The 15,663-nt window shown below is 40.1% G+C and overlaps 2 protein-coding genes across 2 annotated transcripts in view; both read left to right on the top strand.

The window, feature by feature from the left end:
• Positions 1-15,663, top strand: part of LOC138980290 (tetratricopeptide repeat protein 38-like) — a 203,106-nt gene that overhangs the window by 138,730 nt on the left and 48,713 nt on the right. The window lies entirely within an intron of this gene.
• Positions 1-15,663, top strand: part of LOC138980275 (uncharacterized) — a 32,260-nt gene that overhangs the window by 385 nt on the left and 16,212 nt on the right. Inside the window, exons 2-4 of the mRNA XM_070353125.1 lie at positions 3,759-3,923; positions 4,232-4,642; positions 5,308-5,553. Of these exons, the coding sequence (XP_070209226.1) occupies positions 3,788-3,923; positions 4,232-4,642; positions 5,308-5,553 (793 nt within the window). The 5' untranslated portion in view covers positions 3,759-3,787. The remainder of the gene's footprint in view (positions 1-3,758; positions 3,924-4,231; positions 4,643-5,307; positions 5,554-15,663) is intronic.

Below are 15,663 nucleotides of genomic sequence, written 5' to 3'. Positions count from 1 at the left end.
GATACAACTGATACAATTGCTTCAACTGCCCCGAAGACTCAAGATAAAAACAGAATTAAAAAGTGCTTCTTTGCGCTACTTTTCCCCTGAAGTAAGTTACACCTGTGTGTGTGTTTTATCTAATTTTTGTTATATAGTAGGCTACACTATTTACTGTTTGTCGGGAACTTTGTTGAATCCTGGTTAAACGCAAGAACGCAGGAGTACTGATACCCTCTCAGTGGAAGACTAAAACAGCAAGACTCAAGATACTAATATTTAAAAATACCTCTGATTGCGGCGATTCTTTTCCTCTGAAGTAAGTTACACATACATGTGTGGGTTTTTTGTTCGTCCACTATACCCTGTTTGTTGAAGATTTTGTACATCCAAGTTTGTGTGATATAGCGCGGAAGTGCTGTTACATCTCAGTGGGTAGCACAGCAAGACATATATGGCAAAACAAAACAAAATTGACCTCGTTAAAACGTCTTTTCTTCGAAGGTGATTGCACCTGCGCCCTGTTATCCAGCATGCTTTTCCCTGTTTGTCAGAGTCTTTGTTGAATCCAAGTTTGTGTGAGAGAACGCAGAAATACAGATACACCTCACTTGGGTGGCTAACACAGCAAGACTCAAGATACAAGTAAAAAATAAATGGCCTCTTTGCGCTTCTTTTGTTCTCAGATAAGGTACACCTGTGCGTTGTTATCTAGTACACTACACACTGTTTTCCGGGGTCTTTGTTGAATCCAAGTTTGTGCGACAGAACGCAGGAGTACTGATTCGCTTCAGTGGCGGGTGACGAAACACAGCAAGATTCAAGGTATACAAAAAAATATATCACCTTACGCCCCTTTACACGTCTTTTCTTCTGAGGTAAGCGATACCTGCTCGAGGTTGTCTGGGTATTTCTACACACTTTTTGTTTAGGAATACGACTGTGTTGTATCCAGGTTGTGTGAGAAAACGCAGGAGTGCTCATTCTCTTCAGTGGCTAACGGCATAACAAGACTCAAACGAAAGTAGGCCTATTACAATAATTACTTGTGCGGTATGTAACGACACAATACAATATTAACGATTTTATGCTTCTTTTCTTTTCTCTCTTCTTCTTCTTCGTTCATGGGCTTAGACTCCCATGTTCATTTATGTTTTTAGCACGAGTGGATTTTTACGTGTATGATCGTTTTTACCCCGCCATTCAGGCAGCCATACGCCGCTTTCGGGGGAAGCATGCTGGGTATTTTCGTGTTTCTATAACCCACCGAACTCTGACATGGATTACAGGATCTTTTCCGTGCGCACTTGGTCTTGTGCTTGCGTGTACACACGAAGGGGGTTAAGTCACAAGCAGGTCTGCACATAAGTTGACCTGGGAGATCGGAAAAATCTCCACTCTTAACCCACCAGGCGGCAGCGACCGGGATTCGAACTCACGACCTCCCGATTAGGAGGCCGACGTCTTACCACCACGCCACTGCGCCCGTCTTCTTTTCTTTTGAGTTAAGTTACGCCTGTGTTTTGATATCCATGCAGTAACAGACTACACATTATAATACTAGAATGAATACCCGCTTCGCCGGGTAGCCGGCTTCGGCGGGAAGAAGTACTTAGAGCCGTACGCCGGCTTCGCCGGGTCCGAACAATGGACCCGCCAAGCTTAGGTCCCTCCCAGATTCGTGGAATGGGAACAGCACGAAAATGATTCAGTGGCCATAATGCCATTCCTGACCATATCGAGTAACATCCTTGTCGACGAATGTAACCGGGTTAATCACCTGTGGAGGCGAACTCCACTCAAACAGGACTGAGCAAGTTATGGCTTCTCAAAGGAAGGCCAGTACATAAAATTACACAAAAGCCGCCAGACCACATCACAAACAGAACTGAACAATGCACAGGTGTTGCTCACATAGAGACACACACACAAACACACACACACACAAAAACACAGAGAAGCCGTATCTATAGAGAGATAGATGACAGTGTATTTTTCGCGTGGCTATAAATGGATTCGACCTTTGCACTTTTACAGTGAGGATAATTTACGGGTCCAATTTACGTTCTGTACACTGCGTTGACCTTCTAAAAATAGTAACAGTAACAGAACGCCGGGAATATCCGAAGACGCTCAGCGCAGTGGACAGCGCAGTGACATTCTAAAAATAGTAGTAACTTACAACTGAACGGGAAAGCCACACGAAGGAAGGGAGATAAACGCCAAACACTGGAGAAGATAAGGAAGAGTTACTTATAATGGTGAAATGAACACAAAAACCAAAATCAGTTCAGCGCTGCGCGCTGAGAGCACGTGTTGAAATATCTCATCGATGATATTGTGTCCGGGGTGTAGCTGAATACGGTGTCCAAATTTGAAAAAGATCCACCGAGAACTTTGGCGTTGTGATGTGGTGTAGCGGCTATGGTGTGTCGGTATGGGGGCCCGGGTAGCTGAGGTGGAACCAAAATAGCTGAGGTGGAACCAAAATCGGTTCAGCGCTGCGCGCTGAGAGCACGTGTTGAAATATCTCATCGATGTGGTTGTGTCCGGGGTCTCTCTGAATAAGCCCACCAAATTTGAAGCAGATCCATCGAGAACTTTGGCCGTGCATCGCGCACAGACAGACACACAGACACACAGACACTAGTCGTATATATATATAGATTAACGATTTTATGCTTCTTTTCAGATAAGTTACACCTGTGTTTCTTTCTTTTTTTCATTTTATAGACTCTATTATCACAATGCTGTGAAATAAGCGTCGCTTCCTCCCAGTGGAAAGCTAGCAGCAACAGAGTCGCGCTACCCAGGGGTAGGCGTGTTTAGGTGTAATCAGCCAACTGCACTTATGGCAAAATGACCGAGGTACATGTATTTTGCGTGCCACAGTGGTGACACGGGGGTGGAAGATGGGTACCGTCTCTGAGTCTGCACAAAAAGTTGACCCGTGTCCGTCCCGACCCGGATTCGAACCTGCGACGCTTGCCCTTGGATCACAAGGCCGGTGCTCTACCCACTGAGCTACCGGGGCCCCTTCCACTTGGACACATACCAAACAGTGGCTGCATTCCGTGCAGGGTCGTCCATTTTTTTATAAAGTTTTTTTTTTAAGTGACCGCTATAGGCCCTGGGTCCCATTTCATTTTGTGAATTTAATTTAATTTGTGTTCCATTTCCACGCGCGCTTCCCTCTTTAAAGAATCTATAAAATCACACTAAACGATACGTTCACACATCATTGCTGCCAGATCAGACGAGCTGGTTTGACATTTCCGTATGATACATGAAGTCATTCGAACCTCTAAATATACTTGAATCGGTCGACCGGTGGAAGGGAGATAATCATTTCATCGGTAGACATGGACATTTTTGAACATTATTGTCCCCTTACTGCCTTCGGTTCCATGCCTGTTCCCTTGCTGGGGGGATAATGCTGATGGTGATGATGATGATGATTATTATAATTCTTTGATGATAGTCTTGTTTGGGTATTTGCTTGAGTGTTCGGCTGGTTGGTTGGTTGGTAGGTTGGTTGATTGTTGATGCTGCTGTTGTTGTCGCTGCTGCTGTTGTTGTTGGTGGTGGTGGTGGTGGTTGTCGTTGTGGTTTAACAATCTCTTTCCTTGGCAGGCATTATTTCCGTACCTTTTTGGACATGATTCTCCTCGAAATGGTCACGCTCCATCAACTACTGGTAGCATGGTTATATTTCAGTGGGTGGGTCATGTTTCGGTCAACAAACTTTTTTTTTCCAATGATCTCTTTTGTCTTTGCAGGGCTTCTAACAGATCGAGGCTCCTCAAGCATGATGTTCTCTTCTAAATGGTCACGCTCCATCAAATGTTGGCTGCTATGCCTCAGTGCGTTCTGCATCGTCAATTTCTTCTTGCTCCTGTCGTTTCGTCTCGGACGGTGTCCCACCCCTGCCAATCAACTGCTAGGTATTTGGATTCTTTCTTAAATAATGAATGTCTGTCTGACGGTGTGTGTGTGTGTGTGTGTGTGTGTGTGTGTGTGTGTGTGTGTGTGTGTGTGTGTGTGTGTCGCTCTGTCTCTCTGTTCCTCTCTCGTTTGCTCTCTCTCTCTCTCAAACACACACACACACACACACACACACACACACACACACACACACACACACACACACACACACACACACACACACACACACACACACACACACACACACACACACACACACACTTTTATTTTTCCTTAATTCTTGTAAATGAATTTTACTCTTCTCCAGCATCGAAATTGACAATTCCTGTGCTCCAAGAAACTTCCGTAAGGAGAACAACCAGCATTGACACCACCACCACCACCACAACCACCACAACCACCACTACTACGACACCTAAACCTACTTCTGCGCAAGACAACTGCCAACCAGTTCCAGAGAAATTCCCACACCAGCAGCAACTTCTTCACTGTAACTGGAGGACCTCAAAGACGCCTTGCACACACTGGTTCAGGGCGGTTCTGCGTTGTAACAAATCGTCCGTGGACATCGTGGAGGAGAGGGTCAAATTTGGCACGCCACCGGTCGCTGTTGCGTTCAACGATTCCTGCTTGTTGCGAGCGGTGCGCAGTCAACGCTGCTCCCAGACCGGTCGCCCGGTTCCTAGAGTCGTGCATTATGTGCAGTTCTCCCCGTCGGGCGAGTCCTCTTCTACTTCTTCTTCTTCTTCTTCTTCTTCTTCTTCTTCCTCTTCTTCTTCTTCTTCATCTTTTAAGAGGTTTCCCTTTTTCCTTGTTTCCAAAGGCAATGTCCAATCCAACTTTCTCTCTATTGATCTATTGATCCGGCATCTGTCAAATTACTATGCAGTCTAGTTGTCTTGTAAGTAAATATATCTTTAGTCAGGTAACCGGCATTATTTGGTGATAAACGCTTGTTAAGGTTGCTTTTGTGATGTTCTGCTTGTGTTCACATCCCTTCGTAATAATAATAATAATAAAAAACATTCTTTTATAGCGCTGTTCACCGCCAAATGGCAGTCTCATGGCGCTTTACATTAGACATTAAAATTCAACATTTTACAAATAAAAAGTTTCCTCGTAAGAAATAACATGCAAGCATTTATATTAAAAAAATATATTAAAAAAATTTAAATTAAAAAAATTCATAGATAACCGTAACAGTTAATCTACAAAAATTGTTTTTAAAAAGATGAAAATACATAAGATAAGTAATAGACACATAGTTACACATAAAAAGTCTGACAATAAAACAGAACTTACATAAAAGCGTACAGATCGAAAACAGAACATCTTCGAGTGGGGCTTTGAATAAATAATCCATCCATCTATCTCTCCAAATAGGGAAACAAGGGAGAGAATTGCCCATCTACACGTTTCTGGGTCTCGTCAGCGTCATCCGCTTCCTCCAGCCTTGTCTTCTTCTCTTTCATGCCGATCATCTCCCTTACGGTAAACACTGGGAGGCGCTGCTGCAGCTGACGTCACGACTGGTGCACGTGAACCGAACAGCCCCGGTAGCCATATTTGGTCACGTGATAGAGAGGATCGAACACAAGTCGGACGTGGCGAGATTGGAAGCCATGAGAGGTATAATAATAATAATAATAATAATAATAATAATAATAAAGTAGATGTGTACTGCCGGGCAGTACATACCCCAAGCGAAGTCGTCCATCTGTGTGTACATGATTCTCTCTCTCTCTCTCTCTCTCTCTCTCTCTCTCTCTCTCTCTCTCTCTCTCTCTCTCTCTCTCTCTGTCTTAAAATGTGTCATCGATGACGTGTTTTCATACTTGCTAATGCGGCAGGCTAATCATGACGTCAAATTGAAACTTCTTGAAGTCTCTCAGAAAGGGACATGAAAACCATGTGGGGGTTACTGGTTTGGGCTGAAAAAAAACCCAACTCCACCTAAAATTCAAGCGCCTATGGGGCTGAATTATGCAGCATAAATTGTTAAACATCAGGATATCTCACACTTTCAATTCTGCCATCATGTCAAATCTGACAACAAACCTACCCACAAAATGTCATAAATATCGGTGTAGAATTGAGACTTAACGGTTTTTAACTGCCAAAAATAAGTTTTTTTGACTGGAATAGTTTGTCTTGAAATTCAGTTTGGGACAACGGACCCACCCACTAAATTTCATAAAGATAGGTGAAAATTTAAATGTAACGGTTTTTAACTGCCAAAATTATGTTTTTCTTCTGGAAAAGTATGGAGTGAAAATCAGTTGGGGACAACGAACCTACCCACAAAATTTCATAAATATCGATGAAGAATTGAGATTTAACGGTTTTTAACTGCCAAAAATAAGGTTTTTTGTCTGGAAAAGTATGTCTTAAAATTCAGTTTGGGACAACGGACCCACCCACTAAATTTCATAAAGATAGGTGAAGAATTGAAATTTAACGTTTTTTAACTGCCAAAATTATGTCTTTCTTCTGGAAAAGTATAGAGTGAAAATCAGTTGGGGACAACGAACCTACCCACAAAATTTCATAAATATCGGTGAAGAATTGAAATTTAACGGTTTTTAACTGCCAAAATTATGTTTTTCTTCTGGAAAAGTATGGAGTGAAAATAAGTTGGGGACAACAAACCTACCTTTAAAATTTCATAAGAATCAGTGAAGAAAGAGGATTTAACGATTTTTTAACGGCCTTTAAATCATTGGTGATGTCATCATAACCCAGTCGTTGTAGTTGTCGTCGTAGTTGTTGGTGTTGTTGTTGTCATGTTCGTTGTCGTGATTGTTGTTGTTCTCGTGTTGTTGTTTTTGTTGTTGTTGTTGTTGTTGTTGTTGTTGTTGTTGTCGTCGTCGTCGTCGATGTCATTTGTTGTTGTTGTTGTTATCGTCGTCGTCGTCGTCATCGTCGTCGTTGTCAGAGGTTATTTCTAAAGATTTCATTGATAGTCTTTGTTCTCGTCACCAAGACTTGCTAAGAACAAGCTTGGAACAGCAAGAGTTCCAAGAACAAGATTAGAACAACTCATTACATCATTACCAGTACGTCATTTGTATTTAGAACACACTTTAGAAAAAAACTCTTCAGCTACAAACCAGTCACCCTCACATGTCCGAGGTGTTTGTCTAAACCACTTACTGAAATGTTTTGAGGTTTAATGACCATACACATGTTGAACCGGTGAGTGTCTTCCGCTGCTTAATTCGCAAATAACTATTTTATTAAAGTCCGCTTGAAACGCTCAAAGATGAAATTCCATGTTAAAAAGTGACAAAAGTTTCACATTTTCCCGTTGTAACAGCTTCCGATGATATTATATGAAAATTCTGATCCTCTGAGAGGATTCCCCGAAACAAAATCAGTTTGTACGCCTAATTTTAATAGAATTGTCCAAACAGTGTCGCTAATATTGTGCTAAAAGATGAATTCTAGAACAATGTCCAGACAGACACCACTTGGCAAAAAAATTTTCAGTGCTGGGAGATGAAAAAAAAAACTACCTCGCTACGCGCGGGCTCCGCCCGCGCTCCGCTTGGATAATAATAATAAAGTAGATGTGTACTGCCGGGCAGTACATACCCCAAGCGAAGTCGTCCATCTGTGTGTACATGATTCTCTCTCTCTCTCTCTCTCTCTCTCTCTCTCTCTCTCTCTCTGTCTTAAAATGTGTCATCGATGACGTGTTTTCATACTTGCTAATGCGGCAGGCTAATCATGACGTCAAATTGAAACTTCTTGAAGTCTCTCAGAAAGGGACATGAAAACCATGTGGGGGTTACTGGTTTGGGCTGAAAAAAACCCCAACTCCACCTAAAATTCAAGCGCCTATGGGGCTGAATTATGCAGCATAAATTGTGAAACATCAGGATATCTCACACTTTCAATTCTGCCATCATGTCAAATCTGACAACAAACCTACCCACAAAATGTCATAAATATCGGTGTAGAATTGAGACTTAACGGTTTTTAACTGCCAAAAATAAGTTTTTTTGACTGGAATAGTTTGTCTTGAAATTCAGTTTGGGACAACGGACCCACCCACTAAATTTCATAAAGATAGGTGAAAATTTAAATGTAACGGTTTTTAACTGCCAAAATTATGTTTTTCTTCTGGAAAAGTATGGAGTGAAAATCAGTTGGGGACAACGAACCTACCCACAAAATTTCATAAATATCGATGAAGAATTGAGATTTAACGGTTTTTAACTGCCAAAAATAAGTTTTTTTGTCTGGAAAAGTATGTCTTAAAATTCAGTTTGGGACAACGGACCCACCCACTAAATTTCATAAAGATAGGTGAAGAATTGAAATTTAACGTTTTTTAACTGCCAAAATTATGTCTTTCTTCTGGAAAAGTATAGAGTGAAAATCAGTTGGGGACAACGAACCTACCCACAAAATTTCATAAATATCGGTGAAGAATTGAAATTTAACGGTTTTTAACTGCCAAAATTATGTTTTTCTTCTGGAAAAGTATGGAGTGAAAATAAGTTGGGGACAACAAACCTACCTTTAAAATTTCATAAGAATCAGTGAAGAAATAGGATTTAACGATTTTTTAACGGCCTTTAAATCATTGGTGATGTCATCATAACCCAGTCGTTGTAGTTGTCGTCGTAGTTGTTGGTGTTGTTGTTGTCATGTTCGTTGTCGTGATTGTTGTTGTTCTCGTGTTGTTGTTTTTGTTGTTGTTGTTGTTGTTGTTGTTGTTGTTGTTGTTGTTGTCGTCGTCGTCGTCGATGTCATTTGTTGTTGTTGTTGTTATCGTCGTCGTCGTCGTCATCGTCGTCGTTGTCAGAGGTTATTTCTAAAGATTTCATTGATAGTCTTTGTTCTCGTCACCAAGACTTGCTAAGAACAAGCTTGGAACAGCAAGAGTTCCAAGAACAAGATTAGAACAACTCATTACATCATTACCAGTACGTCATTTGTATTTAGAACACACTTTAGAAAAAAACTCTTCAGCTACAAACCAGTCACCCTCACATGTCGGAGGTGTTTGTCTAAACCACTTACTGAAATGTTTTGAGGTTTAATGACCATACACATGTTGAACCGGTGAGTGTCTTCCGCTGCTTAATTCGCAAATAACTATTTTATTAAAGTCCGCTTGAAACGCTCAAAGATGAAATTCCATGTTAAAAAGTGACAAAAGTTTCACATTTTCCCGTTGTAACAGCTTCCGATGATATTATATGAAAATTCTGATCCTCTGAGAGGATTCCCCGAAACAAAATCAGTTTGTACGCCTAATTTTAATAGAATTGTCCAAACAGTGTCGCTAATATTGTGCTAAAAGATGAATTCTAGAACAATGTTCACAGACAGACACCACTTGGCAAAAAAATTTTCAGTGCTGGGAGATGAAAAAAAAAACTACCTCGCTACGCGCGGGCTTCGCCCGCGCTCCGCTTGGATAATAAAGTAGATGTGTACTGCCGGGCAGTACATACCCCAAGCGAAGTCGTCCATCTGTGTGTACATGATTCTCTCTCTCTCTCTCTCTCTCTCTCTCTCTCTCTCTCTCTCTCTCTCTCTCTCTCTCTCTCTCTCTGTCTTAAAATGTGTCATCGATGACGTGTTTTCATACTTGCTAATGCGGCAGGCTAATCATGACGTCAAATTGAAACTTCTTGAAGTCTCTCAGAAAGGGACATGAAAACCATGTGGGGGTTACTGGTTTGGGCTGGAAAAAAACCCAACTCCACCTAAAATTCAAGCGCCTATGGGGCTGAATTATGCAGCATAAATTGTGAAACATCAGGATATCTCACACTTTCAATTCTGCCATCATGTCAAATCTGACAACAAACCTACCCACAAAATGTCATAAATATCGGTGTAGAATTGAGACTTAACGGTTTTTAACTGCCAAAAATAAGTTTTTTTGACTGGAATAGTTTGTCTTGAAATTCAGTTTGGGACAACGGACCCACCCACTAAATTTCATAAAGATAGGTGAAAATTTAAATGTAACGGTTTTTAACTGCCAAAATTATGTTTTTCTTCTGGAAAAGTATGGAGTGAAAATCAGTTGGGGACAACGAACCTACCCACAAAATTTCATAAATATCGATGAAGAATTGAGATTTAACGGTTTTTAACTGCCAAAAATAAGTTTTTTTGTCTGGAAAAGTATGTCTTAAAATTCAGTTTGGGACAACGGACCCACCCACTAAATTTCATAAAGATAGGTGAAGAATTGAAATTTAACGTTTTTTAACTGCCAAAATTATGTCTTTCTTCTGGAAAAGTATAGAGTGAAAATCAGTTGGGGACAACGAACCTACCCACAAAATTTCATAAATATCGGTGAAGAATTGAAATTTAACGGTTTTTAACTGCCAAAATTATGTTTTTCTTCTGGAAAAGTATGGAGTGAAAATAAGTTGGGGACAACAAACCTACCTTTAAAATTTCATAAGAATCAGTGAAGAAATAGGATTTAACGATTTTTTAACGGCCTTTAAATCATTGGTGATGTCATCATAACCCAGTCGTTGTAGTTGTCGTCGTAGTTGTTGGTGTTGTTGTTGTCATGTTCGTTGTCGTGATTGTTGTTGTTCTCGTGTTGTTGTTTTTGTTGTTGTTGTTGTTGTTGTTGTTGTCATCGTCGTCGTCGATGTCATTTGTTGTTGTTGTTGTTATCGTCGTCGTCGTCGTCATCGTCGTCGTTGTCAGAGGTTATTTCTAAAGATTTCATTGATAGTCTTTGTTCTCGTCACCAAGACTTGCTAAGAACAAGCTTGGAACAGCAAGAGTTCCAAGAACAAGATTAGAACAACTCATTACATCATTACCAGTACGTCATTTGTATTTAGAACACACTTTAGAAAAAAACTCTTCAGCTACAAACCAGTCACCCTCACATGTCGGAGGTGTTTGTCTAAACCACTTACTGAAATGTTTTGAGGTTTAATGACCATACACATGTTGAACCGGTGAGTGTCTTCCGCTGCTTAATTCGCAAATAACTATTTTATTAAAGTCCGCTTGAAACGCTCAAAGATGAAATTCCATGTTAAAAAGTGACAAAAGTTTCACATTTTCCCGTTGTAACAGCTTCCGATGATATTATATGAAAATTCTGATCCTCTGAGAGGATTCCCCGAAACAAAATCAGTTTGTACGCCTAATTTTAATAGAATTGTCCAAACAGTGTCGCTAATATTGTGCTAAAAGATGAATTCTAGAACAATGTCCAGACAGACACCACTTGGCAAAAAAATTTCAGTGCTGGGAGATGAAAAAAAAAACTACCTCGCTACGCGCGGGCTCCGCCCGCGCTCCGCTTGGATAATAATAATTAAGTAGATGTGTACTGCCGGGCAGTACATACCCCAAGCGAAGTCGTCCATCTGTGTGTACATGATTCTCTCTCTCTCTCTCTCTCTCTCTCTCTCTCTCTCTCTCTCTCTCTCTCTCTCTCTCTCTGTCTTAAAATGTGTCATCGATGACGTGTTTTCATACTTGCTAATGCGGCAGGCTAATCATGACGTCAAATTGAAACTTCTTGAAGTCTCTCAGAAAGGGACATGAAAACCATGTGGGGGTTACTGGTTTGGGCTGAAAAAAACCCAACTCCACCTAAAATTCAAGCGCCTATGGGGCTGAATTATGCAGCATAAATTGTGAAACATCAGGATATCTCACACTTTCAATTCTGCCATCATGTCAAATCTGACAACAAACCTACCCACAAAATGTCATAAATATCGGTGTAGAATTGAGACTTAACGGTTTTTAACTGCCAAAAATAAGTTTTTTTGACTGGAATAGTTTGTCTTGAAATTCAGTTTGGGACAACGGACCCACCCACTAAATTTCATAAAGATAGGTGAACATTTAAATGTAACGGTTTTTAACTGCCAAAATTATGTTTTTCTTCTGGAAAAGTATGGAGTGAAAATCAGTTGGGGACAACGAACCTACCCACAAAATTTCATAAATATCGATGAAGAATTGAGATTTAACGGTTTTTAACTGCCAAAAATAAGTTTTTTTGTCTGGAAAAGTATGTCTTAAAATTCAGTTTGGGACAACGGACCCACCCACTAAATTTCATAAAGATAGGTGAAGAATTGAAATTTAACGTTTTTTAACTGCCAAAATTATGTCTTTCTTCTGGAAAAGTATAGAGTGAAAATCAGTTGGGGACAACGAACCTACCCACAAAATTTCATAAATATCGGTGAAGAATTGAAATTTAACGGTTTTTAACTGCCAAAATTATGTTTTTCTTCTGGAAAAGTATGGAGTGAAAATAAGTTGGGGACAACAAACCTACCTTTAAAATTTCATAAGAATCAGTGAAGAAATAGGATTTAACGATTTTTTAACGGCCTTTAAATCATTGGTGATGTCATCATAACCCAGTCGTTGTAGTTGTCGTCGTAGTTGTTGGTGTTGTTGTTGTCATGTTCGTTGTCGTGATTGTTGTTGTTCTCGTGTTGTTGTTTTTGTTGTTGTTGTTGTTGTTGTTGTTGTCGTCGTCGTCGTCGATGTCATTTGTTGTTGTTGTTGTTATCGTCGTCGTCGTCGTCATCGTCGTCGTTGTCAGAGGTTATTTCTAAAGATTTCATTGATAGTCTTTGTTCTCGTCACCAAGATTTGCTAAGAACAAGCTTGGAACAGCAAGAGTTCCAAGAACAAGATTAGAACAACTCATTACATCATTACCAGTACGTCATTTGTATTTAGAACACACTTTAGAAAAAAACTCTTCAGCTACAAACCAGTCACCCTCACATGTCGGAGGTGTTTGTCTAAACCACTTACTGAAATGTTTTGAGGTTTAATGACCATACACATGTTGAACCGGTGAGTGTCTTCCGCTGCTTAATTCGCAAATAACTATTTTATTAAAGTCCGCTTGAAACGCTCAAAGATGAAATTCCATGTTAAAAAGTGACAAAAGTTTCACATTTTCCCGTTGTAACAGCTTCCGATGATATTATATGAAAATTCTGATCCTCTGAGAGGATTCCCCGAAACAAAATCAGTTTGTACGCCTAATTTTAATAGAATTGTCCAAACAGTGTCGCTAATATTGTGCTAAAAGATGAATTCTAGAACAATGTTCACAGACAGACACCACTTGGCAAAAAAATTTTCAGTGCTGGGAGATGAAAAAAAAAACTACCTCGCTACGCGCGGGCTTCGCCCGCGCTCCGCTTGGATAAAGTAGATGTGTACTGCCGGGCAGTACATACCCCAAGCGAAGTCGTCCATCTGTGTGTACATGATTCTCTCTCTCTCTCTCTCTCTCTCTCTCTCTCTCTCTCTCTCTCTCTCTCTCTCTCTCTCTCTCTCTCTCTCTCTCTCTCTCTCTCTCTCTCTCTCTCTCTCTGTCTTAAAATGTGTCATCGATGACGTGTTTTCATACTTGCTAATGCGGCAGGCTAATCATGACGTCAAATTGAAACTTCTTGAAGTCTCTCAGAAAGGGACATGAAAACCATGTGGGGGTTACTGGTTTGGGCTGGAAAAAAACCCAACTCCACCTAAAATTCAAGCGCCTATGGGGCTGAATTATGCAGCATAAATTGTGAAACATCAGGATATCTCACACTTTCAATTCTGCCATCATGTCAAATCTGACAACAAACCTACCCACAAAATGTCATAAATATCGGTGTAGAATTGAGACTTAACGGTTTTTAACTGCCAAAAATAAGTTTTTTTGACTGGAATAGTTTGTCTTGAAATTCAGTTTGGGACAACGGACCCACCCACTAAATTTCATAAAGATAGGTGAAAATTTAAATGTAACGGTTTTTAACTGCCAAAATTATGTTTTTCTTCTGGAAAAGTATGGAGTGAAAATCAGTTGGGGACAACGAACCTACCCACAAAATTTCATAAATATCGATGAAGAATTGAGATTTAACGGCTTTTAACTGCCAAAAATAAGGTTTTTTGTCTGGAAAAGTATGTCTTAAAATTCAGTTTGGGACAACGGACCCACCCACTAAATTTCATAAAGATAGGTGAAGAATTGAAATTTAACGTTTTTTAACTGCCAAAATTATGTCTTTCTTCTGGAAAAGTATAGAGTGAAAATCAGTTGGGGACAACGAACCTACCCACAAAATTTCATAAATATCGGTGAAGAATTGAAATTTAACGGTTTTTAACTGCCAAAATTATGTTTTTCTTCTGGAAAAGTATGGAGTGAAAATAAGTTGGGGACAACAAACCTACCTTTAAAATTTCATAAGAATCAGTGAAGAAATAGGATTTAACGATTTTTTAACGGCCTTTAAATCATTGGTGATGTCATCATAACCCAGTCGTTGTAGTTGTCGTCGTAGTTGTTGGTGTTGTTGTCATGTTCGTTGTCGTGATTGTTGTTGTTCTCGTGTTGTTGTTGTTGTTGTTGTTGTTGTTGTTGTTGTTGTCGTCGTCGTCGATGTCATTTGTTGTTGTTGTTGTTATCGTCGTCGTCGTCGTCATCGTCGTCGTTGTCAGAGGTTATTTCTAAAGATTTCATTGATAGTCTTTGTTCTCGTCACCAAGACTTGCTAAGAACAAGCTTGGAACAGCAAGAGTTCCAAGAACAAGATTAGAACAACTCATTACATCATTACCAGTACGTCATTTGTATTTAGAACACACTTTAGAAAAAAACTCTTCAGCTACAAACCAGTCACCCTCACATGTCCGAGGTGTTTGTCTAAACCACTTACTGAAATGTTTTGAGGTTTAATGACCATACACATGTTGAACCGGTGAGTGTCTTCCGCTGCTTAATTCGCAAATAACTATTTTATTAAAGTCCGCTTGAAACGCTCAAAGATGAAATTCCATGTTAAAAAGTGACAAAAGTTTCACATTTTCCCGTTGTAACAGCTTCCGATGATATTATATGAAAATTCTGATCCTCTGAGAGGATTCCCCGAAACAAAATCAGTTTGTACGCCTAATTTTAATAGAATTGTCCAAACAGTGTCGCTAATATTGTGCTAAAAGATGAATTCTAGAACAATGTCCAGACAGACACCACTTGGCAAAAAAATTTTCAGTGCTGGGAGATGAAAAAAAAAACTACCTCGCTACGCGCGGGCTCCGCCCGCGCTCCGCTAGGATAATAATAATAAAGTAGATGTGTACTGCCGGGCAGTACATACCCCAAGCGAAGTCGTCCATCTGTGTGTACATGATTCTCTCTCTCTCTCTCTCTCTCTCTCTCTCTCTCTCTCTCTCTCTCTCTCTCTCTGTCTTAAAATGTGTCATCGATGACGTGTTTTCATACTTGCTAATGCGGCAGGCTAATCATGACGTCAAATTGAAACTTCTTGAAGTCTCTCAGAAAGGGACATGAAAACCATGTGGGGGTTACTGGTTTGGGCTGAAAAAAACCCAACTCCACCTAAAATTCAAGCGCCTATGGGGCTGAATTATGCAGCATAAATTGTGAAACATCAGGATATCTCACACTTTCAATTCTGCCATCATGTCAAATCTGACAACAAACCTACCCACAAAATGTCATAAATATCGGTGTAGAATTGAGACTTAACGGTTTTTAACTGCCAAAAATAAGTTTTTTTGACTGGAATAGTTTGTCTTGAAATTCAGTTTGGGACAACGGACCCACCCACTAAATTTCATAAAGATAGGTGAACATTTAAATGTAACGGTTTTTAACTGCCAAAATTATGTTTTTCTTCTGGAAAAGTATGGAGTGAAAATCAGTTGGGGACAACGAACCTACCCACAAAA

The sequence above is a fragment of the Littorina saxatilis genome, linkage group LG11 (assembly GCF_037325665.1).
Source record: "Littorina saxatilis isolate snail1 linkage group LG11, US_GU_Lsax_2.0, whole genome shotgun sequence".
Lineage (NCBI taxonomy): Eukaryota > Metazoa > Mollusca > Gastropoda > Littorinimorpha > Littorinidae > Littorina > Littorina saxatilis.
This window is presented reverse-complemented; position numbering and strand designations above follow the sequence as displayed.